This window comes from Pelophylax lessonae, assembly GCF_965119305.1.
Source record: "Pelophylax lessonae genome assembly, chromosome: 2".
NCBI lineage: Eukaryota > Metazoa > Chordata > Amphibia > Anura > Ranidae > Pelophylax > Pelophylax lessonae.
Window position 1 is genome coordinate 751,558,802 of NC_138769.1, and position 26,581 is coordinate 751,585,382.

The window sequence follows — 26,581 nt, forward strand, 5'->3', positions numbered from 1 at the left end:
TTTGGGAAAGGTTAAGGTTAGGGTTAGATTTAGGGGTTAAATTGAGGATCTAGGTTAGGGTTAGGATCTAGGTTAGGTTTAGGAGCACACTTGAGGTTCTGGGTTAGGTTTATGGGTAAGGTTGAGGTTCTACGTAAGGTTTGGGATGAGGTTAAGGCTCAGGATTACATTTATAGTAAAGTTGAAGCTTTATGTTAGGTTCAGGGGCAATGTATTGGGTTAGCTTTAGAGGTAAAGTTGAGTTTCTGGATTAGGTTTAAGAGTTTTGTTGATTTTATAGGTTTGGGAAAGGTTAAGGTTAGGGTTAGATTTAGGGGGGAAATTGAGGAACTAGGTTAGGTTTAGGAGTAAGTTTGAGGTTCTGTGTTAGGTTTAGGGTTAGAGGTAAGGTTGAGGGTGAGGTTCCAAATTAGATTTAGGGGTAAAGTTGAAGTTCTAGGTTGAGTGGTGAGGTTGAAGTTCTCAGTTAGATTTAGGGGTACATTTGAGTTTCTAGGTTCAGTTAAGGGGTAAGGTTGAGTATCTAGGTTAGCTTTGAGCCAAGGTTAAGCTTAGGCTTAGGGTGTGCACACCAAAAGTTAAAGAAATAGTTAATATGCTGTACCTGCATTGGAAATCACCTCCGACATGTTTCGAAGCCACATCTCTCTGTCAGGCCATGTGGTGTTCCACTCTGGATGTCAAACATACAAAATAACACAACACAGATAATCAATTCTCCAGCAGAAACAGAACTCACCAGAAGAAAACGAGGTACACACAAAGCCTAAAACAGAACTATAAAATTCTATTGCAAGCCTCCAATGAAATAGTAAAATAGCTAGAAAATGGTTTAAAAAAAGCCTACAGGCTTACTGAGATGGAAAACCTAAAATATCTTTCCTGGAGAAAATGCTGCTCCAAGATTCCTCCAGTGCCATCCAGATAAGTGAAACCCCACCCATTTGGTCATGTGATCTCTTAACCACTTGCCGACCGCTCACATGGAGCGTACTGCGGCAAAGTGGCTAGATTCCGCCCAGCGACGTAGACCTATGCCGCTGGACTCCTCCCCTTGTGGGCGGCGCGCGCGCCGCCGGGGGCTCCCTCCCACTGTATTCAGACACAGCGGGAGTCGGGCCAGGGGAGGAGAGGCGGTGATCACCACCGCTCTTCCCCGATCGTCTGGGATCGAGTGAGGAAATCCGCCCACTTGTGTAAACAAAGCGGGCGGATCTCCTATGTGACAGACAGTGACAGATCACAGGATTCAGCATAGCTGCGATCTCTGTCTGTGTCACACAATCCCCTCCCCCCACACACGTCAGTAAGCACCAGGCATACACTTCCTTGCCAGTGTCATTTTTACAGTGACAGTGCATATTTATAGCACTGATTACTGTAGTAATGTCACTGGTACCCCCAAAAGTGTCAAAAATATCAGTCAGGGGTCCAATCTGTCCGCCGCAATGTAGCAGTCCCGCAAAAAAAATCGCAGATCGCTGCCATTACTCGTAAAAAAAAAAACAATGAAAATGACATAAATTTCCCGTAGTTAGTAGCTGCGATAACTTTTGCGCAAACTAATCAAAATACGCTTATTGCAATTTTTTTTTTACCAAAAATATGTAGCAGAAAAAAAATTGGCCTAAAATGTTAAAAAATTTAGATTTTTAAATTTTTTTTTTTGGGGGGGGGGGGGAATTTCATATAAAAAAAATGTGAAAAATATTGTTATTTTTTCAAAATTGTCGCTCTTTTTTTGTTTATAGCGCAAAAAGTAAAAAATCGCACAGGTGATCAAATACCACCAATAGAAAGCTCTGTTTGTGGGAAAAAAAGGACATAAATTTAATTTGGGTACAGCGTCGCACGACCGCGCAATTGTCCGTTAAAGTAACGCAGTGCCGAATCGCAAAATACGGCCTGGTCAGGAATGGGGTAAAATCTTCCGGTCTTAAAGCGGTTAAAAATACGCTCATTGAGAATTCTTTTTGTCAAAGACATGTAACTAAATAGATTTTGGCCTAAATATATGACAAAAATTGAATATATTGGATATTTTTTAACTGTCAAAGTAGAAAAATATTGTTACTTTTTCAAAATTGTCGCTCTTTTTTTATTAATATCGCAAAAAATAAAAATCGCACAGGTGATGAAATACCACCAAAAGAAAGCTCTGTTTGTGGGAAAAAAAGGACGTAAATTTAGTATGGGTACGGCGTTGCATGACCGCGCAATTGTCAGTTAAATTCGCACAGTGCCAAGTTGCAAAAAGTGGCCTGGACATAAAGCAGGAAAATCCTCCGGTGGTAAAGTGGTTAAGGACAGGAGAGCTGACTGACTCAACCAAATGAACACCTAGACCAGTGATGGGGAACCTTGGCACTCCAGATGTTTTGGAACTACATTTCCCATGATGCTCAACTACACTGCAAAGTGCATGAAAATTATGGGAAATGTAGTTCCAAAACATCTGGGGTGCCAAGGTTCGCCATTACTGCCCTAGACCTTCTGATGTTTGGCCGGCACTGATGGGATCCTGGAGCAGCGTTTGATTCAGGATCGGCAATCATTTGATCCCTTCAGTTTCTATTTATTTGAGCATCTTAGCGAGGCTGAGAAGATAGCTTTATGTTACCATCTACTGATAACAAATTTCACGGACAGGCGTGTCACGTTTTATGAAGCCCATCCATCGCACACCACGAGGTAAAAAGGACGGAATGTCTATGTGTCCAGGACAAGGTTCTTCTGCTTCACATCACTGGCATTGATGGCTTTGGTACTTTAGTATTGGCCCCAACAGTTCCGTGACATGAAGTTTCCGTATCAAATAACTGTATATGAGCGATTGTTCATCACCCATCACGTAAAGAACTCATTTATTACAAACATTATACTAATTTACTGATGTGTGATCTCAAATTAACCCAAAACTTCCACCAATTTCCATCCCTTACTTAACCCCCAGCCAAAGACAATTGAAAACTGTCCGTGATACTTTTTTTATTTGCACTAACATAAAAATTTTCAGGACAAGCTTTCGGGGAATGTCCCCTTCACCAAGGTCCAAGCAATACATAAACGTCCAAGCAGTACATAAAGGTCCAAGCAGTACATAAAGGTCCAAGCTGTACATAAAGGTCCAAGCAGTACATCAAGGTCCAAGCTGTACATAAAGGTCCAATCTTTACATAAAGGTCCAAGCAGTACATAAAGGTCCAAGCAGTACATCAAGGTCCAAGCAGTACATAAAGGTCCAAGCAGTACATAAAGGTCCAAGCTGTACATAAAGGTCCAATCTTTACATAAAGGTCCAAGCAGTACATAAAGGTCCAAGCAGTACATCAAGGTCCAAGCTGTACATAAAGGTCCAAGCAGTACATAAAGGTCCAAGCAGTACATAAAGGTCCAAGCTGTACATAAAGGTCCAATCTTTACATAAAGGTCCAAGCAGTACATAAAGGTCCAAGCAGTACATCAAGGTCCAAGCTGTACATAAAGGTCCAAGCTGTACATAAAGGTCCAATCTTTACATAAAGGTCCAAGCAGTACATAAAGGTCCAATCGTTACATAAAGGTCCAAGCTGTACATAAAGGTCCAAGCAGTACATCAAGGTCCAAGCTGTACATAAAGGTCCAAGCAGTACATAAAGGTCCAAGCAGTACATCAAGGTCCAAGCTGTACATAAAGGTCCAAGCAGTACATAAAGGTCCAAGCAGTACATAAAGGTCCAAGCTGTACATAAAGGTCCAATCTTTACATAAAGGTCCAAGCAGTACATAAAGGTCCAAGCAGTACATCAAGGTCCAAGCTGTACATAAAGGTCCAAGCTGTACATAAAGGTCCAATCTTTACATAAAGGTCCAAGCAGTACATAAAGGTCCAATCTTTACATAAAGGTCCAAGCTGTACATAAAGGTCCAAGCAGTACATCAAGGTCCAAGCTGTACATAAAGGTCCAAGCAGTACATAAAGGTCCAAGCTGTACATAAAGGTCCAATCTTTACATAAAGGTCCAAGCAGTACATAAAGGTCCAAGCAGTACATCAAGGTCCAAGCTGTACATAAAGGTCCAAGCTGTACATAAAGGTCCAAGCTGTACATAACAGCCCTAACCCCAACTTTACCCAAACCTATCCCCAACCCAAACTAAACTCATCCCAAACCCCAACTTTACACAAACCTATCCCCAACCCAAACTAAACTCAGCCCTAACCCCAACTTCACCAAAACCTATCCCCAACCCAAACTAAACTCAGCCCTAACCCCAACTTTACCAAAACCTATCCCCAACCCAAACTAAACTGAGCCCTAACCCCAGCTTCACCCAAACCTATTCCCAACCCAAACTAAACTCAGCCCTAACCCCAGCTTCACCCAAACCTATCCCCAACCCAAACTAAACTCAGCCCTAACCCCAGCTTCACCCAAACCTATCCCCAACCCAAACTAAACTCAGCCCTAACCCCAGCTTCACCCAAACCTATCCCCAACCCAAACTAAACTCAGCCCTAACCCCAGCTTCACCCAAACCTATTCCCAACCCAAACTAAACTCAGCCCTAACCCCAGCTTCACCCAAACCTATCCCCAACCCAAACTAAACTTAGCCCTAACCCCAACTTCACCCAAACCTATCCCCAACCCAAACTAAACTCAGCCCTAACCCCAACTTTACCCAAACCTATCCCCAACCCAAACTAAACTCAGCCCTAACCCCAACTTTACCCAAACCTATCCCCAACCCAAACTAAACTCAGCCCTAACCCCAACTTCACCCAAACCTATCCCCAAACTAAACTCAGCCCTAACCCCAACTTTACCCAAACCTATCCCCAACCCAAACTAAACTCAGCCCTAACCCCACCTTTACCCAAACCTATCCCCAACCCAAACTAAACTCAGCCCTATCCCCAACTTCACCCAAACCTATCCCCAACCCAAACTAAACTCAGCCCTAACCCCAACTTCACCCAAACCTATGCCCAACCCAAACTAAACTCAGCCCTAACCCCAACTTTACCCAAACCTATCCCCAAGCCAAACTAAACTCAGCCCTAACCCCAACTTTACCCAAACCTATCCTTAACCCAAACTAAACTCAGCCCTAGCCCCAACTTTACCCAAACCTATCCCCAACCCAAACTAAACTCAGCCCTAACCCCAGCTTCACCCAAACCTATACCCAACCCAAACTAAACTCAGCCCTAACCCCAACTTTACCCAAACCGATCCCCAACCCAAACTAAACTCAGCCCTAACCCCAACTTCACCCAAACCTATCCCCAACCCAAACTAAACTCAGCCCTAACCTCAACTTCACCCAAACCTATGCCCAACCCAAACTAAACTCAGCCCTAACTCCAACTTCACCCAAACCTATCCCCAACCCAAACTAAACTCAGCCCTAACCCCAACTTTACCCAAACCTATCCCCAACCCAAACTAAACTCAGCCCTAACCCCAACTTTACCCAAACCTATCCCCAACAATAAAACCAACCTTACTTCAACACTAACCAAAAACCTCAAACTTCAAACCTCAACCTAACACTAATCTTAAAACACAACTCAACTCCAATTCACGAAACACATGCACCAAAAACTGAAAAAAGAACACTTACCTGTGTCGATACAATCATCCACTGATATTCTAGAATGCTCACCTAAAATAACAAATAGAAATTAAAACATTTAAAAGGGGTTGGCTCAACTGCTAAAGGGTACTGCTGCTGAGTTCCCTGGTCTATGCCCATGTTTAGGGGTTCCCACCATGCCTGTGCTGAGTTCCCGGGTCTGTACACCTGCTGTGCCCATTATGAGGGGTTCCCACCATCCCTGTACTCAGGACAGCAGTGGTCTCCAAAATGCGACCTGGGGATGGATGCTGCCCTTTGCGTTCTTTAATCTGGCCCTTGGGGCACTATTCCTTCCACTGACACCAACAATGATGGGACACTACTCCTCCCAATGACACCAATGATGGGGCACTATTCCTCCCACTGACACCAATGATGGGGCACTATTCCTCCCACTGATACCAATGATGGGACACTATTCCTCCCACTGACACCAATGATGGGACACTATTCCTCCCACTGACACCAATGATGGGACACTATTCCTCCCAATGACGTCAATGATGGGGCACTATTCCTCCCACTGATACCAATGATGGGGCACTATTGATCTTTTATTGAAAAGAATCAAGCAACATATTTTATACAAAAGTAAAAAACAGAACTATAGTACAATATTCCAACAAAAAAAACAAAGGAATTCACATCCATGTGCAGAATATATACAATATATACATAATCCACTTCCAACATTCTTAGAAAACTATTTACATAAAGCAGCAGAGAGGGCCTAAGAGGCACAACCCATCACCTATGTATGCAGCCATTTATCAAAAACTGAGCATTAAGAAAAAATCTAGGGTGATAAGAGACAGAAAGCCACACCCGGGAAAGAGACTCCTGGCAGTCAGGGAGGCTTGAAACCCCTCCACGCCTTCAGCCAAGCCCTCTGACCCCACTTGTCTCTCTCAAGCGCCCGAATCTTCCCCACCTCATGCAGAATGTCACACACCACCACCTGAACAGGAAGGATTTTACGCCGAAGGGTGACCTGACACCGTGCGTTCCATGTGTAATAACGGACTACTAAACTAACTAAAAAAAGTGTATCCAAACAAAAGCCCCCACCAGTATTGAATGCTCCGTACACCCACTCAGCATAACCCAGCCTGGAGAGGAAAGGAACACCGAGGGCCCGCCCAACCTGTTTGTATACCTCTATGTTAAAAGGGCAACGAAGCAGAAAATGGTCCATAGTCTCCTCCTCACCTGCACATTCCTCCCGAGGACAACCACGATCCATCCCACTGCGGAATTTCAAATTGCCCCGAACATAGAGCCTCCCGTGGAAGCACAACCAGGCCAGATCCCTGAATTTAAGGGGGACTCTAGCCAAATTAATCAATCTTAACCCTTCCCTCAAAATTGGGCCTGGGCAATCCCTTAAGGCCAGTGGGTCATGAAAGACTTCACTCAAGACTCGGCTCATAAGGACTTTCCTCGGAGCGGATCTGAGATCTTCAGCCGACAGTCGCCACTGCCGCAGCAACTTCAGACACGGAGCGACATAGGCTGGGAGCTGACCACGATGACCCCTGAGATTCTTCACTTGGCCACCTTCTTCCCAAAGTCGCAGAAAAGGCCTAAACCAAGATCTAAACATGCCTGCCCATCCAGGAGGTTCCACTGCAAGCATACTACCAATGTTAAACTTGAGAAATAGCAGTGAAAAGAAAAGAACGGGGTTGACCATACCTAAGCCACCCTCCCTCCTGGATAGATAGGTGACATTCCTCTTGATGGGGTTCAGTCTGTTCCCCCACAGCATCTGGAAGAACACACTATAGATCCTAGCATAGAGAGACACTGGCAAGATGCAGACAGGGCTGACATACAAGAAGATCGGTATCAGGTAAGTCTTAATCAGATCAACCCTTTCCCTCAGAGATAACTTCCATCTCTTCCAGCTGACCACCTTAGTATTGGCAACTTCCAGCCTGCCCTCCCAGTTTTTGAGGCCATAATCGCCAGGTCCAAATTCAATGCCTAATATCTTAATTTTTTCCTGGGGCACTGGAAAAGTGTCCGGGAGATCAAACCCCTCACCTTCCTTTCCCATCCAAAAAACTTCACTCTTTTCCTGATTGATCTTGGAGCCTGATGCTTCAGAGTACCGTGATGTCAGAGAGACCACCTCCTCCGCTTCATCTGTCCCAGTGACAATCACTGACACATCATCCGCATAGGCAACAACCCTCAAAGGCGGCTCACCCGGGATTCCCACTGGTACCCCACACAACATGCTGCTCTCTAGCCTCCTGATGAAGGGGTCGATTGCAAACACATAGAGCAGGGGACTCAGCGGACAACCCTGGCGCACCCCAGAACCAACCTCAAAGGACTGTCCAACCCAACCATTAACAAGAGGGAAGCTTTCTGCCCCCTTATACAAAACTTTTAACCAATCGACAAAACCACCCGGCAGACCGTACTTACTAAAGAGCAACCACAGGTACTCATGGTTGACACGATCGAAAGCCTTTGCCTGATCCAATGCCAGTAGATACTTTCCCCAGCCTGCAGCCCTGCACTGCTCCAAGGCCTCCCGGACAGCTAAAACCGCTGTGAAGGTGCTCCTACCCTGGATCGAACAGTGCTGATGGCGAGAAAGCAAAGACTCTGCTACTGCCGATAGGCGCCAGAAAAGTATCTTCGCCAGCACCTTTCTATCGACATTGAGAAGGCTGATGGGGCGCCAATTCTCAATCATCGAAGGATCTTTACCTTTTGAAAGAAGAATCACTGCTGAGTGTCTCATGGAAGGGGGAAGCACCCCCTCAGCAAGACAACTGTTAAAAATCTCTACCAAATGTGGGGCCAGAATAGACTTAAAGGCTTTGTAAAACTCAGCCGTCAGACCATCCGGTCCAGGTGACTTCTTGATGGCAAGCTGTTCAATTGCCCTCGTCACCTCTTCAACTGTGATCTCTTCTGTCAAATTCATCAAAGGGACATCTCCACCATTTAGACCTGGAATAGAGTCCAAAAAGCTTTCCATCTTGTCTCGGTCAAGCTCCTTCCTCCCAAGAAGTTCAGCATAAAAAGACCTCACGACCTCCAGGATCCCTGACCTGGACTTTGTCAAGGAACCTGTACTATCCTTAAGGCCAACGACCATCTTAACAGCTACACCCTGTTTGCAGTTCTGGTAAGGGTCAGGCGAGTGGTATTTCCCATAGTCCCGCTCCAGAACCAAAGAGGTATGCCGGTCATATTGACACTTCCTGAGGAGGATTTTCACTTCAGAGATTGCCCCAGGATCTCCTCCTCTCGAGACAAGAATATCCAGCTTCCTCCGCAAACGTTGGTAGGTCATGTATCTATTAAACTGTTTTTTATTGGCTAGGCCCCTGAAGAATCCAGCAATCCTCTTTTTGGTCAGCTCCCACCACTCAGCCTTGCTGCTACAAAAGTCCAGGATGGTCACTTGTGCCTGAAAGAATTCCTCAAAGGATTGTCTAACATGTTCTTCCTCAAGGAGAGTCGAATTTAATCTCCAGATGCCTTTGCCCCTCTGAGGGAAATCTGAAGCATTCAAGACCACAGATAGCATACAGTGATCAGAGAACTCCACCGCCTGCACCACTGGGGGTGAGAAAGCAGAGGCCTCCTTCAAAAAAAACCTATCTATCCTACTCTGACTATTACCTCGATGAAAGGTGAACCCTGTGTCATCCGGGAGGTGCTTAATGTGCACATCCACAAGACCAGCATCCCTAACCATACTATTTAAAAAAACGCTATCATATCCCAGCCGGTCATTGAAGTCCTTCCTGTCCTTGGGCCTAGTCACAGTATTAAAGTCACCTCCAAAAACCACTTGCCGGGATGTAAAAAGAAATGGCTTGATCCTTGTAAAAAGGCATTTCCTGTCCCACTTTGTGTGCGGCCCATAGATATTAATTAGGCGCAGGTCCTGCCCTCCCACAAGAACGTCTAAGACCATACATCTCCCAATCTCCACCTCAATAACCCGCCGGACAGTTACCATGCCGGTTTTAAACAACACCGCCACCCCGCCGTAAGGCTCGGCCGCAAGAGACCAGTAAGATGGACCATACCTCCACTCTCTCTTGGCCATATGAATATCTGCCAAAGAGGTGAGCCTAGTCTCCTGCAAAAATAAAATTTCAGCATCTAATTGGCTGAACAAAAATAAGGCCATAGAACGAGCTCTTACCGACTTAATGCTGGCGACATTTATTGTCACCACTTTTAACGGAGGGGGAACCGCCATTTGGGTTATTGGGTGGATTGCTTCTTAGCTCCCCTCTGCTGCTCATCACCAGAAGCCTCTCTCTTTCTTGAAGCCTCCTCCAACTCCATTTCAATTTCTGAATTCTGCTCAGAAGAATCCCCAGATGAGGAGATATCCCAAGCAGAAGCCCTAGAACGGTTGGAGACAGTCACTGAGGCATCCTGTCCCTGTTCCGTCCTCACCGTCTGTCTCTTCCGCCTCACAACCTTCCTTCTCTCCTCCAGGTACTGAAGGTCAGATTCAGAGATGCTTTCATCTCTTGTTTTCTTCTTCTTCTTTGAAGTCTTCACAGAAGACTTCTTTACAGAGGAAGCCGCAGCAGCACCCTTTTTGGTACCCTCTACCACTCCTGGTGGGTGGGGGGCTTCTTTAAGGTCACACTTAGGAAGGGAAGACTGATCGGGAATAACTGACTCAAGGGGCACAGACTTGGCAGATTCTGACACAAGAGGAGCCGGTACAGTAGGCTGGGGGGACACAGGGACAGACACAGAAGGAAAACTTACAGATACAGGAGGGGTGGGCACAGGGACTAGGGAGGGATCCTGCACAAGACCAGGGGGGTCAGTCACCGCAGAGGAGGGTGGTACAACAGGGGCCTCATCCTCCATCCTGTCCAGCCTTAACAGATCATCTATCACCTCTCTATCCATATTATGCCAGGCTTCAGGACATCGGCTGTAGGGGTGGCCAAGGCGCAGGCACAGGTTGCACCTTATCGCCTGGGTGCAGTCCCTGGCCACATGACCCTGCCCCCGACACACTGAACAGATCAGAGCTGAACAAGAGGAGCTAAAATGCCCCTTTTCTCCACAGCGGTGACACAGTTTTGGCTGACCGGGATAAAAAATGGTCATCCTATCCCTCCCTATAAAGGCAGAGGAGGGCAGGTGACGGACAACATTCCCATCCCTAGCCAACCTGACCGTTACCGACCAACCCCCGGTCCAGATGCCACGCTCATCATGAATTTTATCCGGCCTGGTCAAAACATCCCCATAATTTCTCAACCAGACCTCTAAGTCCCGAGCAGGAACACTCTCATTTGTAAGGACAATAGTAATTTTCTTCACTGTTGACCTTTGGGAAACTGCCACTGGCACCAGACCTTCCCATTCGGGTCTTGACCTGCACCGAGCCATATATCTTTCCCAGAACAAGTCAAGACCCTCTGGTCTGGTGAAACTAACTGTGTATTCCCGGCTTCCAGCCACATGTATCAGGGCATATAGGTCATTAGCCCCAAAACCCATATCTAAGATCAGGTCCACCACCATACGCCTTGCTAGAGGGACTGCACCACCTTCCCATTTAAGGAGGACTACGTTCCGCCTTGGACCCCCAGCAGAAGCCATAGATCCAATACCAGATCCAATGGTGCTCATAGTGGCAGCCCGCGAGGGAAAACCCTGATTAGAAGCAGAGCTCCTCCTTGATTGTAACCCTGGCTTGGTGATATTGCCAGGAGCACAGCTTACCACCTGTGCAAATGTAGGCTTATTAGGGCCAAGACCCCACACTGATGTCACATTATCAGGTACACTACTATTATTATTTTTACCAGCTTGGCCTAAACAAGCAGCATTATCAGTTCCACATATAATGGTGGGATCCACCATGCCTGCAATGTTATTAGGGATAACTGTTTCTGATGCAGTACCAGATGTTTCCTGCTGCTGCGCTGTAGAGTCCTGTTCAACAGTGACTGAAATAGTTTTAAGCTCAGCAGAAGGGGGGTTAATCGGCTCTTCTGGGTTTTGTGGTTCTTCAGCAGAAATGTCATTTTTTAAACACAACTTTTCCTGTTTAGAGACATCAGCAGCAGGCACAACATTGCTGAGCATAGGGGAATCACCCGGAGTGTCATTAGGAAACCCATCATTAGGCAAGGTGCTAAAAGGCACAAAAACTGTTTTATCTGTAAGCTGGGGCTTTATATACTTTACTTTATCAGGCACACTCTCAGGTAAGTCCTCCACATCACCAAACACCAGCTGATCTTCCTGCATTGGAGACTCCATTACCTGTATAACTTTCAACATGCCTCCTGAGCCCTGAGATGGCAATGGGCTGCTTACCTCACCTTGAGGGGGAAGGGGGTCAGAACCGGGGGTCTCCTCCTCCACCTCCATCTTTGCAAACCTCCGTTCATTGCAAAACTTCTCCCTGAAGGGACCATCCCTGCCTTCCATCATGGCCACGATAGTTTCTTGATGATCCACACGGACTTTCGCTAATTGGACCTCTGAATCCATTGATCCACGGTTCTTGCTGAACAAGCCTTCACGCTGCTTTCTCAGGCGCTTTAAATCCGCTCTAAGCTTGTAGAGCTTGTCTCTCTCCTTATTGAGGACTTTGATCCCGGCCACCACTCGCTCCCGAATGGATCCAGCATCTTCATCCTCACCAGGTGCAGAGAGATCACCAACCACGGGCTGCACAGGAGCAGGGGTGCCATCCATCCGCCCAGGGGATGTCTGAGAGCCTCCAGCAGGAGAGGCCCTGCTGGCCTCCATGGCTTCCCCAGAAGGGGGCCAGGAGAGCTGGGAGGGATTTCACCTCACACCCTCTTACACAGATCACCTGCAGCAGCAACAGACACACAGCCAGAGAACCTTCCAGCAGCCACACCCGAAGCTGAATGATGGGAAACTACTCCTCCCACTGACAGCAATGATGGGGCACTATTCCTCCCACTGACACCAATGATGGGACACTTTTCCTCCCACTGACACCAATGATGGGACACTATTCCTCCCACTGACACCAATGATGGCGCATTGTTTGCTCCCACTTATGCCAGGACAATTTTTACTTCTACTAGCTAAAGTCTGGCCCCCCTAAAGTCTGACGGACAGTAAACCTGCTCTCTGCTTAGAAAGTTTGGAGCCCCCTTCTCTACAGCAAGCTGGGAAGGGACAGCCAATCCTTTCTGGGCATTCCTAGGCTGTATTTGCATGCAAACCACCCTAGGTAACGCCCACAAGTGATGCTGAGCTTCTATGATCACAAGAAGTGTAACCCAATGAATAAAAGGGGTGGACCAGGAGTGGACCCTAGTTCTAGAAATGTTCCTCATTGGTTTGGGTACAATATGAGCATACCACTAGATTTGGGATGTACATAGTGGTGGCACAGATACCTACCATGAATAAGTGCACAGTTGAAGTTACTGCACCACCTTCCTGTGCTGTGCAGATAGAACTCATTAGGTTCTCCCTGCAGGGCGGTGAAGACTTCATAACCTGGGAACACCACCTCCTTTTCTTCCGGATACTCTGAGAACTTGTCTATGGGGACCCCAGAGCAGCCCAGCACAGTGAAGAACGAGGAGTTCCCTGCCTCAGAGGCTACAGACTGATTGGAAGATGTATGGAGAAAGTGACCAAACTTGACCCTGCTGGTTCCTGTTGGCAACCAGTACAGGAGATCTTCGTAGCCCTGATATGTAGTACGATGTTCCCCCTTACAGTCTTTGTGTAAGAGCTGCAGAGCCACCGTCAGATAATAGTGCAGGAATTTAAAGTGGAAATCATCCATGTAAGCCCTGTGTGATTTCCCCGCGGACTGCACGGCCTCGTTGAAGCTTTTTCGGATAAAACCTGTGAAGGCCACTATAGCGACTGCATGGAGATCGCTGAAACCTTCAGGGAGAGAAAGCTCAATCGAATTCTTAATTTTCTGACTCCATATCTTCTCCGCTTCCTGCCAGGCTCTCCGGAAACCCTTGTTGGTGGCCATTTCAGCCTCGAAAATTCCTTGTGCTTCAATTTGGTGCTCCATGGCTTGGCGGCAGCCATAGTATTGGTCATCGAAAGCCTCTTCCGCAAGGCCCAACTCTTGAAGGATTTTTTCCTTCTGATGAGAAAATAAGCATTTTAGCAATTATATCTTTCTGAGTCCTCCAACAAATGCAGCATTGACTCTTTTCAATGGTTATGGCTAGGGGATAAGCTTTACAGAGTAGGTGAAGGGTTCGAATTTAGGGCTTGGGTAATAGGAATGAAGGGTTAGGCTTAAGTTGGGGGTTTTAGTTAGGTTTTGGGGTTATGTTTTAGAGTACGTTAGGGTTTGGTATTAGGGGGTCGGTTGATTTTAATTTGTGTTATGAGGTGTAGGGTTACGGTGAGTAACATTGGCTATGCTTGGGTAGGGCTATGTAGGCCAGCTATGAGGGTATATTTTACAGGTGTGACAGAGCGAGACGTTGCCACTGTGACAATGGAGGAGAATCTGAGGCAGGATTCGCATGGAAGGTTAATGTGAGATTCCAGACTATCGTTTCTGAGCAGAAAAAGCTGTGTTTTTGTTTTTTTCTGGATTCTGTAGTTCTGGATCTGACCCTTCAATCCTGTAACGGGATTTTACCTGTCTGAGTGCACAGGTGTGCAGGGTCCTTATAGTTTGGAGACTCCAAGCTCCCAGTTTAGGAGGCAGGAGACTTCTCCCAGTTTAGGAGGCAGAAGGTCTCACTCAGGGGTCAGAGGTGCCCCAACCACTAGCTGTAACGCTCCTGCGTTTCTTATATGGTGTGGATTTTCAGCTGCAGAAATAGTTCCACGTCAGTAGTCATGTAAGAGATATGCTGAGATACCATTCCCAATGACTCAATGACTCATCATGTGTGGAAGGTCTTATTTCAGCCAGTAAATACACACAATTAGCAAGCTGGTTCCTAGAATGACTTTATGTATGTGGTAACACAATGATGAAGGTTGAGGGATAGGTTGAGTGGAGGTGGTAGGTGATAGACACTTGAAGGTGAGACAGTAGCAGATGGATGCAGGAAGGTTTAGCAATGTTGTATGGTAGCAGATGACAGAATAGCAGGTGAACATACAAAAGAGATCAACCCAGTGCAGAAAAGTAGCAGTAGTCTCAAGAGCTAGCAATCTAGTTATGCAGATGTGATAAACAGTCTTTACTATGCAGAGCTAGATAGTGTAAGCTTAGTATAAGTTTATAGAGAATTCCCCTGCGGGGTACTTAGCACTATTAGCGATACAGCCGAAGGGTGGTTCAGGAGAGGCGGATGATCCAGTAGCGGGATACAGGGATCAGCGCGGCAAGGTTCCGTCAGCGAGGTAAGCTTGCAAGCATGGAAGCTTCAAGCAAGGTTAGCATCCAGGTAAGGGTGTTTGAACGAACACATGTGAGTGAGAACCGGCGCTTTAAATAGCCATCTAGTCCGGCGCTGGGTGATGACAGCTCCAGTCTTAAAGGTGTATGCGCACCTTTCCAAAAGTAAATGGTGGGGCGCATACACTTGTGGAAAGTGTAATTTAGGGTACCAAAGGTACCGGAACATTACAATACCCCCCTTTAAGGCCTGCTCCTGAAGGCCTCTGGAGCTGGTTTGTCTGGGTATCTCGCATGAAAATTGCGGATTAATCTAGGGGCATGTATGTCAGAGGTGTTTAGCCAGGTGTCGTCTTGGGGCCCATAGTTCTTCCATCTAACCAAGTACTGAAGTCTTCTTCTGTAGATACGAGAATCCAGAATCTCTTATATCTCGTATTCTTCTCCACCTTCAACTTGTACAGGAGGGGGAGGTGGAATATTAGGCCTTATTCCTTGGTCCGGAACATGGGGTTTTAGTAGCGACACATGGAAAATGGGATGGATTTTTAGGTCCATTGGCAATGTAAGCTGCACTGCAGCTTTTCCAATAAGTTTCTTGATTGGGAAAGGTCCCAAGAACAGAGGTCCAAGCTTTTTGCTAGGGATCTTCAGTCTCAAGTTTTTTGTTGAGAGCCAAACGAGGTCCCCGATAGTATACTGTGGAGAAGGTCTTCTACGAAGATCATAGTACTTCTTTTGTTGACTGTGAGCGTGTGCAATGGTAGTATTTAGTAAACCCAGAGAATCCTTTATTTGGGTAAGATAGTCTGAGGCTACTGGGTTATTTGAAGGAAGGATGCGTGGTGGAAGAATAGAGGGATGAAACCCATAGTTCAAGTAGAACGGACTCTGCTTGGTTGTACTGTGAGTTGCGTTGTTGTAGGCAAATTCTGCCAGGGGGAGAAGATCCAACCAATCATCCTGTTGGTAAGAAGTGTAACAACGTAAATACTGCTCGATGCATTGGTTGACTCTTTCAGTCTGTCCGTTGGTCTGCGGATGGTAAGGAGAAGTGAGCTTCCGCTCAATCCGTAGTATGTGACATAGTTCTTGCCAGAATTTAGAAATAAATTGGGATCCACGGTCAGACAGAAGAGTTTTTGGGATACCATGTAATCTGAAGACATGTTTCATCAGGAGTTCTGCCGTTTGTTTGGACGAAGGTAGTCTGCGAATAGCAATGAAATGTGCCATCTTTGTCAGATGGTCCACTGACACCAAGATGGTATTAAATCCTTTGGAAGGAGGCAATTCTACGATGAAGTCCAATGACAAAACCTCCCATGGAGTTTGGGGTATTGGTAGACTGCATAGTAGACCGGATGGTCTCGTAGTGTCAATTTTGGACCTGGCACAGACATTGCATGAAGAGACGAATTTTTGTATAGATGTTTTCATGTCAGGCCAGCAGAATTGTCGAGAAATCAAATTGAAAGTCTTTGTCATACCCATATGTCCTGCCATAGGCACATCATGCGATAATTCCAAGATCTTGGTGCGTAGGGTAGGTGGTATGTAAAGTTTGTCGTAGTAGAGGAAGCCTTCTGCATTAGTATTTAGTTGTGGTGGGGGTGAATCCAAACTTATACCATGCAGAACCTCTTCCTTTAAGGAACGGACAACTCCAATAATGCGTTTGTGAGGTATTATAGGAACGGAAGGGATTTCAAAGTAGTTTTCTTCAGTTAGTCGTGATAATGCATCCGCCTTTTTGTTCTTATCTGCAGGTGTGTAGGTCACTAGGAAGTTAAACCTTAGAAAGAATAGTGACCATCGTACCTGTCGATGCGAGAGAGTTTTGCTAGTCTGAAGATATTGGAGGTTTTTATGGTCCGTGTATATAATTATTGGTAGTTGGGTGCCTTCGAGTAAATGTCGCCAATTCTCCAGAGCCAATTTTATAGCAAGCAGTTCCTTTTCACCCACGGGGTAATTTATCTCAGGACTGCTCAGGGATTTAGAAAAAAAAGCGACTGGATGAAGTGGTGAAGTGTGGGTAGGTCGTTGGGAGAGTATTGCTCCTACTGCCATGTTTGACGCATCTACCTCCAGAATGTATTGGAGGGATGGGTCTGAATGGCGTAATATGGGAGCGGAAGTAAACCTTGTCTTTAACAAGTGGAAAGCCTTATTTGCTTCTTCTGACCATTTAAATGGTATTTTTATGCTAGTGAGCTGTGTGAGGGGTCTCACAATAGCAGAAAAGTTTTTTATGAACTTCCTGTAGAAATTTGAAAATCCCAGGAATCGCTGTAGCGCCTTGCGTGTGGTTGGTGTAGGCCAATCCTGAATGCAGGATATTTTACTCATGTCCATCTCGATTCCTGTTTTGGATATGATGTAGCCTAGAAAGAGTACCTCATCTTTATGGAACAAGCATTTCTCCAGCTTCACATAAAGGTTATGTGCAAGCAATCTCGATAGTACAAGTATTACATGTCTTATGTGTTCAGACAGGGTCCGTGAATATATAAGTATATCGTCCAGATATACCACAACACAGACATCTAGTAAGTCTTTAAAAATATAGTTTATAAATCGTTGGAAAACTGCAGGGGCATTGCATAGGCCGAATGGCATCACAAGATATTCGAACAATCCGTATCTGGTTCTGAATGCAGTCTTCCACTCGTGTCCATCACGGATTCGAATGAGATTGTATGCTCCTTTCAGGTCCAATTTTGAAAAATAGGTAGCTCCACGCACCTGCTCAATGAGCTCAGGGATAAGCGGTAGAGGATAGCGATCTTTTATTGTGATAGCATTCAATTGCCTATAGTCGATGATAGGTCTGAGACTTGAATCTTTATTGCGAACAAAAAAGAGTCCTGCTGCTGTGGAAGAAGTGGAAGGTCTAATAAAACCTTTTTCCAAGTTCTCATCCAAATAGTCTTTGAGATGGGAAAGTTCATCCTGTGAAAGAGGATAAACATGACCGAACGGCAATTTGCTATTTGGGAGTAGATCAATGCTACAATCATAGTCTCGATGAGGAGGTAATGCTTGAGCATTTTTCTCAAGAAAAACCTCAGAAAGATCCTGATAACATAGTGGTGCAATCTCATCTGTCACCACAGACAGGATCTTCCCGGAAAACGGGAGGTTACACGTTTCCTCGCAATAACAAGAAGGGAAGGTCAAGGACCGTTTCTTCCAATCTATGGTTGGTTGGTGTGTGTGTAACCAGGGAAGTCCCAACACAATGGGAAAGTGGGGTGATGGTATTACATCGAAGGTAGAAGTCTCCCTATGAGACTCGTTAATAGTGACTAGAAGTGCTTGTGTCTGATCGGTGATCGGACCAGAGGATAACGGAACACCGGTAATAAGACTTACTGAGACAGGTTTGAGTTTAGAAATAATAGGAATTTTATTTAAAGCAGCAAAACATATATCCATATAATTTCCACAAGATCCTGTGTCAATCATGGCCTTAGTAGTAATCCTGTTCTGGTCCCACTGTAATGTCAAAAAAACAGAAATGTAGGGGTTAGTGAATGAAGTTGTCAATCCCCCTAGGAGGACATGTGAACACTCACCCTTCTTTTTGTAGACTAGGGGACAGACGTTTATCTTGTGATCCGGGGATGCACAGTACAAGCAGAGATTTTCATTTCGTCTTTTGGCTTTTTCCATAGTTGATAGCGGTGGGCGTATGGTTCCTATCTCCATAGGAACGGCCAGACTCCGAGAGGAAACGGATAATGGCATTCCCATCTTTTCAGCCTTTCTTTCTCGTAGTCTTCTATCTATGGTAATACTGAGTTGTATTAATGCATCCAGGGTTTTTGGCAGATCCGCTCGGGCGAGCTCGTCCTTAACGGCTTCTGATAGGCCAAGCCTAAATTGGGTTTTCAGAGATGCATCATTCCATTCTGAATCAAGGGTCCATCTCTTGAACTCTGCGACAAAGTCTTCCACAGGCCTCCTTCCTTGTTTCAAGGATCTTAACTGAAGATCAGCAGTACTCTGCCTATTGGGGTCATCATATAGGCTAGTGAGCTCTGCCAGGAACAAGGCATAGGAGTTGAGAAGCTGGTCGTTTTTCTCAAAAAGAGAATCTGCCCAGGCCCGAGGATCGCCTGTTAGGTAAGAAATAATAATACAAACCTTAATGTGATCAGTAAGGTAGGTACGAGGTTTTAGCAAAAAAAGTAACTCACATGCGTTTTTAAATTCGCGAAATTTTTTGCGATCGCCTGTAAATACCAAAGGGGGATTTATTTTGGGTTCAGGGGACTGAGCAGAGGTAAGTTGTGTCAGTCTAATTACCTGCTGCGACAGAGCCTGATTGTCTTCTTTTAATTCAGCAAGTGCGTGTATTAACGCAGATACTTGCTGTTTTAATTGTGTCACCTGAGTGGTTATTTCTGCTGAATCCATTTGTGGTTCGTTCAATCTGTAACGCTCCTGCGTTTCTTATATGGTGTGGATTTTCAGCTGCAGAAATAGTTCCACGTCAGTAGTCATGTAAGAGATATGCTGAGATACCATTCCCAATGACTCAATGACTCATCATGTGTGGAAGGTCTTATTTCAGCCAGTAAATACACACAATTAGCAAGCTGGTTCCTAGAGTGACTTTATGTATGTGGTAACACAATGATGAAGGTTGAGGGATAGGTTGAGTGGAGGTGGTAGGTGATAGACACTTGAAGGTGAGACAGTAGCAGATGGATGCAGGAAGGTTTAGCAATGTTGTATGGTAGCAGATGACAGAATAGCAGGTGGACATACAAAAGAGATCAACCCAGTGCAGAAAAGTAGCAGTAGTCTCAAGAGCTAGCAATCTAGTTATGCAGATGTGATAAACAGTCTTTACTATGCAGAGCTAGATAGTGTAAGCTTAGTATAAGTTTATAGAGAATTCCCCTGCGGGGTACTTAGCACTATTAGCGATACAGCCGAAGGGTGGTTCAGGAGAGGCGGATGATCCAGTAGCGGGATACAGGGATCAGCGCGGCGAGGTTCCGTCAGCGAGGTAAGCTTGCAAGCATGGAAGCTTCAAGCAAGGTTAGCATCCAGGTAAGGGTGTCTGAACGAACACATGTGAGTGAGAACCGACGCTTTAAATAGCCATCTAGTCCGGCGCTGGGTGATGACAGCTCCAGTCTTAAAGGTGTATGCGCACCTTTCCAAAAGTAAATGGTGGGGCGCATACACTTGTGGAAAGTGTAATTTAGGGTACCAAAGGTACCGGAACATTACACTAGCCAAGAGACAGGAGGTCTCACCCAGGGGTTAGAGGTTCCCCTTAGTCAGGAGCAAAAAGAAAGGAGGTCCAAACTAGGGATCAGAGGTGCCCCAGCTAGGAGTCAAGGGACAGAAGGTCTCACCCAGGGGTCAGAGGTGCCCCAGGCAGGAGACAGGAAATCTCACCCAGGGGTCAGAAGTGCCCCAGGCAGGAGACGGAAGGTCTCACCCAGGGGTCAGAAGTGCCCCAGGCAGGAGACGGAAGGTCTCACCCAGGGGTCAGAAGTGCCCCAGGCAGGAGACGGAAGGTCTCACCCAGGGGTCAGAAGTGCCCCAGGCAGGAGACAGGAGGTCTCACCCAGGGGTCAGAGGTGCCCCAGAAAGCAGCTTGGAGATGGCAGGTCTCCTCCAGGGGGTCAGAGGTGCCCAAGCCAGGAGACAGTAGATCTCACCCTGGGGTCAGAGGTGTCCCAGCCAGGAGACAGAAGGTCTCATTCCAGGAGTCAGGTGGGCTCTTATGGGGGTGTCAGGAGAACCCCTATCCAGAGGCCAGAATTAGGCAGTGCAGCAGGTCAATGTGACTAAAGGTTAAGAAAGCCAAGGGAACTAGAAGAGCTGGAAAATGCAGTCAGGGGGACTGGTAAGAAGAGCAGTCAACAAGGGAGCCAGGTGGCTCGGTATCTTCATTTTGATGTGGAAGAACCCCTACGTGGGCACCTGATGTCTATGTAAACTTTCCATTTTATTTAACCACTTCCCGCCCGCCCTATAGGCAAATGACGGCGGGAAAGTGGTTGCATTATCCTGACCGAACGTCATATGACGGCGGCAGGATAATGCGCTCTGCACGCCCCCGGGGGGGCACGCAGAGCGGCGATCGGTGCTGCGGCGTGTCCCACTGACACACCACATCTCCGATCTTGGTAAAGAGCCTGACGTAGGCTCTTTACCATGTGACCAGCTGTGTCCAATCACAGCTGGTCACATAGTACACAGGAAGAGCCGTTGTTCGGCTTTCCTCAGTACGTGCCTGACAGGCACGAGTAAAGGAGAGCCGATCCGCGGCTCTACTGACAGGGGGGTGTCTGCACTGGTAATCAGATCATTGATTACCAGTGCAGACCCTTGGGGGGGGGGGTGCCACCAGAACCACCAGGGATGCCCACCCATGACCCCAGGGATGCCCACCCATGACCCCAGGGATGCCCACTATGGCCACCAGGCAGGGCAATCAGGACTCAGGGAGCCCGCCAGTGCCCTCCCCATCAGTGCTGCCCGCCAGTGCCCTCCCCATTAGTGCTGCCCACCAGTGCCCATCATTGCCATCTATCAGTGCCGCCCACCAGTGCCCATTATTGCCCATCAGTGCAGCATATCAGTGCCCACCAATGCTGCCTATCAGTGCCCATCAGTGCTGCCTATCAGTGCTCATCAGTGCCACCTATCAGTTCCCATCAATGCCGCCTATTAGTGCACAGCAGTGCCGCCTATCAGTGCCCATCAATGACACCTATTAGTGCCCAGCAGTGCCGCCTATCAGTGCCCATCAATGACGCCTATTAGTGCCCAGCAGTGCCGCTTATCAGTGCCCACCAATGCTGCATATCAGTGCTACCTATCAGTGCCACATATCAGTGCCACCCCATCAGTGCCACCCCATCAGTGCCTCCTCATCAGTGCTACCCCATCAGTGCCACCCCATCAGTGCAGGAAAAAACTTATTTATTTACAAAATTGTAGAACATAAACAAAAAAACTTTTTTTTTTTTCCAAACTTTTCTGTTTTTTTTTTTTATGTGTTTAGCAAAAAAGAAAAAACCTTGCTGTGATCAAATACCACCAAAAGAAATCTCTATTTGTGGGGGGGGGGGGGGGGGTGACATAAATTTGGTGTAGGTACAGTGTTGCATGACCGCGCAATTGTCATTCAAAATGCAACAGCGCTAAAAGCTGAAAATTGGCCTGGGCAGGAAGGGGGTGTAACTGCCCTGTATGGAAGTGGTGGGCTGCCATGCCCTGAAATACAGTTTGGACTGGCTCAACTCATTAAAACAGCACAGAGTGTCTTTAACCAATCATGGCTTAGGGGCTAAGTCCACGCCCCACACTATATAAGGCTGCTTACACGGCAGCCATGTATAGTGTGTGATAATAGAGGTTCGGCAGGTAGTTAGTGGATAGTGAGTTCAGTCAGTTTAGTGCAGTCAGTGTAGTGCACAGGCAAACCCCACTTTTATAATGTATGGATATATTATAGTCCCGGGTCCCCTCTCGGTGCTCCCCAAGTTTTGTGTCCCTGTCACTTATAGTCCTGGAGCAGTGCCATGCCAAGCTGACCGAAATGTTAAAGACGGGGAGCAGTGCCATGTCACGTAACGTCAGAAGGGGCGGTGCCACTGGGTGATAAGAACTGTCAAAGCTGAAGATCGGGCAGACAGTGGGTAGCCTCTTAAGAGGAAAAGCGTTTAATTGTTTTCTATTTTTCGGATCCGGCGGCGTCGTGATTGATGATGGATTTACATCGAGGGACACTATTTTTTTTTTTCTTTTTTATAAAGGGTTTGTCAAAAACTGTGTTCTGTGTTTTTTCCTTTTTTTACACTATTTTGATAAATAAGTATGAGTACGATGTACCCGATACCTATTCCCATGGGGGGGGCAGGATCTGGGGGCCCCCTTGTTAAAGGGGGCTTCCAGATTCTGATAAGTCCCCCCACCCACAGACCCTCACAACCACAGCCCAGGGTTGTCGAGAAGAGGCCCTTGTCCACATCAATATGGGGACAAGGTGCTTTGGGGTGGGGGGCCCCAAAGCACCCACCCCCACATGTTAAAGGCATTTGGCCAGGTATGATTCAGGGGGGGACGCTTGCTCACCCCCCCCCCTTTTCTGACCTGCCAGGCTGCACAGTCAGATAAGGGTCTGGCATGGAATTTGGGGTAGGGCCCTACACTGATTTTTATTTTATTTTTTTAATTCTGGCACGGAGTGCCCTATTAAATCCATAACAGACCCGAAGGGCCTGGTATGGACTGGGGGGAGGGGGACCCTACACCATTTTTTTCATGTTTTTTATCTGTATTGCCGGGAGCCGACAATACATTACAGCCGCGAGCAAGTTTAAAGGACATTTTTTCCTTTAGAAATGTCAGTATTGCTGCAGCAGGCTCCATACATCGTACAGATGCCCCACTTTACAGGCACATTAAGGGGACCCCCCAGGTACAATATTTAAGGAATTTTTCATTTTTATTTTTTCACTTTAAATATTATTAAAATCACTGCTCCTGTAAAAACGATCGTTTTAAAAAACATTTTTTTGCATTGATTCATGTCCCCCAGGGCACTACCCGGACCCCCATACACATTTTTATGGCAATAACTTGCATATAAACCTATAAAATTAGGACTTTTGATTTTTCATGTTCATGTCCCATAGTCTTTAATGCAGTTCGCATGTTCACTAGAACTTTTCCCTGTTCCAGATGTTCTGTGCAAACCGAACCGGGGGGTGGTTGGCCCATCACTAATTATGGGATATGCAATGCTGATGGATCAATGAAAATATTAGGTGCTTATGATAGGTTCTCTATATAATACCAGATTCACTTGCTGGAATGTCTTTTGCTTTCCAAGAAGATAGTAGTCTTTGGAATGTGATGTTACAATGACCATGGAAGGTCCTGTGATGTCTGTGGAGGGGCAGAGTCTCCTAACATTCTAGAGCGGTTGCTGATGAGGTGTTCCAAAATAACAGAAGTGAATGCTTCTTGTTATTTGGTTTATGCAGATTCTCAATGGGTTCAAATTTCAGGGAGTTCTTATGTGGCAACTGTCCTAGAAAGCTTGTGTTTCTGTAAAGATTAGCACTTTGTAACTTTCTGTACTTTTACTTTGTAACTCTTCTCTTCTAAATAAACTTTCAAAAGCTTTGCCGAGTAACTTGGGTTTTGTTTGGTCGGTTTTGGGTTTGGTTTGATTGGTTTTGGGTTGAGTTTGTCAATTTTGGATTGGGTTGGGTTGGGTTTGGTTTATCGGTTTTGGGTTGGGGTGGGTTGGATTTGTCAGTTTTGGGTTGGGTTTGTCAGTTTTGGATTGGGTTGGGTTTGGTTTATCGGTTTTGGGTTGGGGTAGGTTGGGTTTGTCAGTTTTGGGTTGGAGTGGGTTTTGTTGATTTTGGGTCAGGTTGGGTTTGGTTTGGTTGGCTGTGGGTTGGGTTTCGTTTAGTTGTTTTTGGGTTGGGTTCATCAATTTTGGGTAAGGGTGGGTTGGGTTTGTCAGTTTTGGGTTGGGGTGGGTTGGCTTTGTCAGTTTTGGGTTGGGGTGGGTTTGGTTTGTCAGTATTGGGTTGGGGTGGGTTGGGTTTGGTTTGGTTGATTTTGGGTTGGGTTCTTCGGTTTTGGGTTATGCCTCGTACACACGTTCCGATAATCGTACAACAAAACTTGCTTTCGACCTGATCTCACAATAATCTGATCGTTAGTACACAGCTTTCGACAGCCGATCACAACAGTTGGTCCAACAAAATCCGAAGGGACAAACAGGAAAACTTCTGTCGTACGACATCTTCTCGAACAATAATCGTTTCGTCAGTACAGTATGCGTACGCTAAAAGTCGATCGACAAATACCACGCATAATCGGAAACAGTAAAATAATCCGCAGGGGTCAGACGTATATACATCACTTCCGATACGTAGCTACGAAAAATACACTTGGTCAGTGAATCGTACGAAGAAAATCTGATGGTTTGTACGCAGAGTTGGTTTCGATTTTAGTAACATGCAACAATTTACGAAACATTAGTCGTACGATTATCGGAACGTGTGTACGGGGCATTAGGGTGGGTTGGGTTTGTCAGTTTTGGGTTGGGGTGGGTTGGCTTTGTCAGTTTTGGGTTGGGGTGGGTTTGGTTTGTCAGTTTTGGGTTGGGTTCTTCGGTTTTGGGTTATGCCTCGTACACACGTTCCGATAATCGTACGACAAAACTTGCTTTCGACCTGATCTCACAATAATCTGATCTTAGTACACAGCTTTCGACAGCCGATCACAACAGTTGGTCCAACAAAATCCAAAGGGACAAACAGGAAAACATCTGTCGTACGACATCTTCTCGAACGATAATCGTTTCGTCAGTACAGTATGCGTACGTTAAAAGTCGATCGACAAATACCATGCATAATTGGAAACAGTAAAATAATCTGCAGGGGTCAGACGTATATACATCACTTCCGATACGTAGCTACGAAAAATACACTTGGTCAGTGAATCGTACGAAGAAAATCTGATGGTTTGTACGCAGAGTTGGTTTCGATTTTAGTAACATGCAACAATTTACGAAACATTAGTCGTACGATTATCGGAACGTGTGTACGGGGCATTAGGGTGGGTTGGGTTTGTCAGTTTTGGGTTAGGGTGGGTTTGGTTTGTCAGTTTTGGGTTGGGTTTGGTTGATTTTAGATTGGGATTGGTTTGGTTGGCTTTGGGTTGAGTTTGGTTTGGTTGGTTTTGGGTTGGGTTTCTCAGTTTTGGGTTTGGTTGGGTTCGTTGGTTTTGGGCTGGGTTGGATTCAGTCTGGTTAGATTGTAAGTTTTATTTTTTTAAATACCTAAATCTAACTCTACATATCCCATAAAACCTGAAGATTAGTATCGAGAAGACTAAGGATTAGGTGTTGGGTTCATTTTCTGGATTTCGGTTAAATTGTGGTTTAGAGTAAAGTTTGAGGCTACATTGAGGGTTAGGATTTGAGGGTTATGTAGGGCTACGAATAATAGATAACAGTTTGCACTGATATTTAGGATTTAGAATAGGATTTAAAAGGATTAAGCAAAGGTTTTGGGTTAGGGGTTGATTTGAGATCTGGGGTTGGTGTAACGACTGTGCCAAAGCCAACCACACACCACTTTTATAGGGGGACAATAGTTTCCTTTTTAGTGCTGTGCCAAGTCTGAAAGATTTGAGAGACTGAGAGAGGACAATCCCTTTAGGAAGGTGAGAAAAAGAAATACCCCAAATAATAGAGATATCCCATAATACATACCTCCCCCTTCACCTTCAGGATGAACAGGCAGAAGATGGTTAGAATTCTCCCAAGGTGACTCATCCTGGTTGGTCCAATTACAATCTAACAGGAGAAACATATGAAATGGTCATTTTAGGGCTGTTGATGGTGGAACGCGTTTCTTTGTTCCCCATATTTGCAGCAAACATCGATAGAGGAATATTCCGATTACTGCACATGGCCAATCAATGGTTCTTCATTAGGGGTCAGTGTATAACATTTTTTGCTGGATGATTGTCACAAGCGTTCACCCAGCCCACACAAATTCTGAACATATTTTGCTTATGTTGATTTCCTATGATTATCATCACCATCTAGTGGC

The 26,581-nt window shown here is 46.0% G+C and overlaps 1 protein-coding gene across 1 annotated transcript; it reads right to left on the minus strand.

The window, feature by feature from the left end:
• Positions 1 to 616: 616 nt before the first annotated feature.
• On the minus strand, positions 617 to 26,318 carry LOC309548403 (T-cell ecto-ADP-ribosyltransferase 1-like; the record flags this gene model as incomplete). Its single annotated transcript, XM_082248342.1, has 4 exons — positions 26,239 to 26,318; positions 13,005 to 13,739; positions 5,609 to 5,650; positions 617 to 673 (listed from the first exon to the last, which is right to left on the minus strand). The coding sequence occupies exons 1-4, from the start codon at positions 26,299 to 26,301 to the stop codon at positions 617 to 619; spliced, it is 897 nt and encodes a 298-aa protein (XP_082104468.1). The 5' UTR covers positions 26,302 to 26,318.
• Between the last annotated feature and the right edge of the window lie 263 nt (positions 26,319 to 26,581).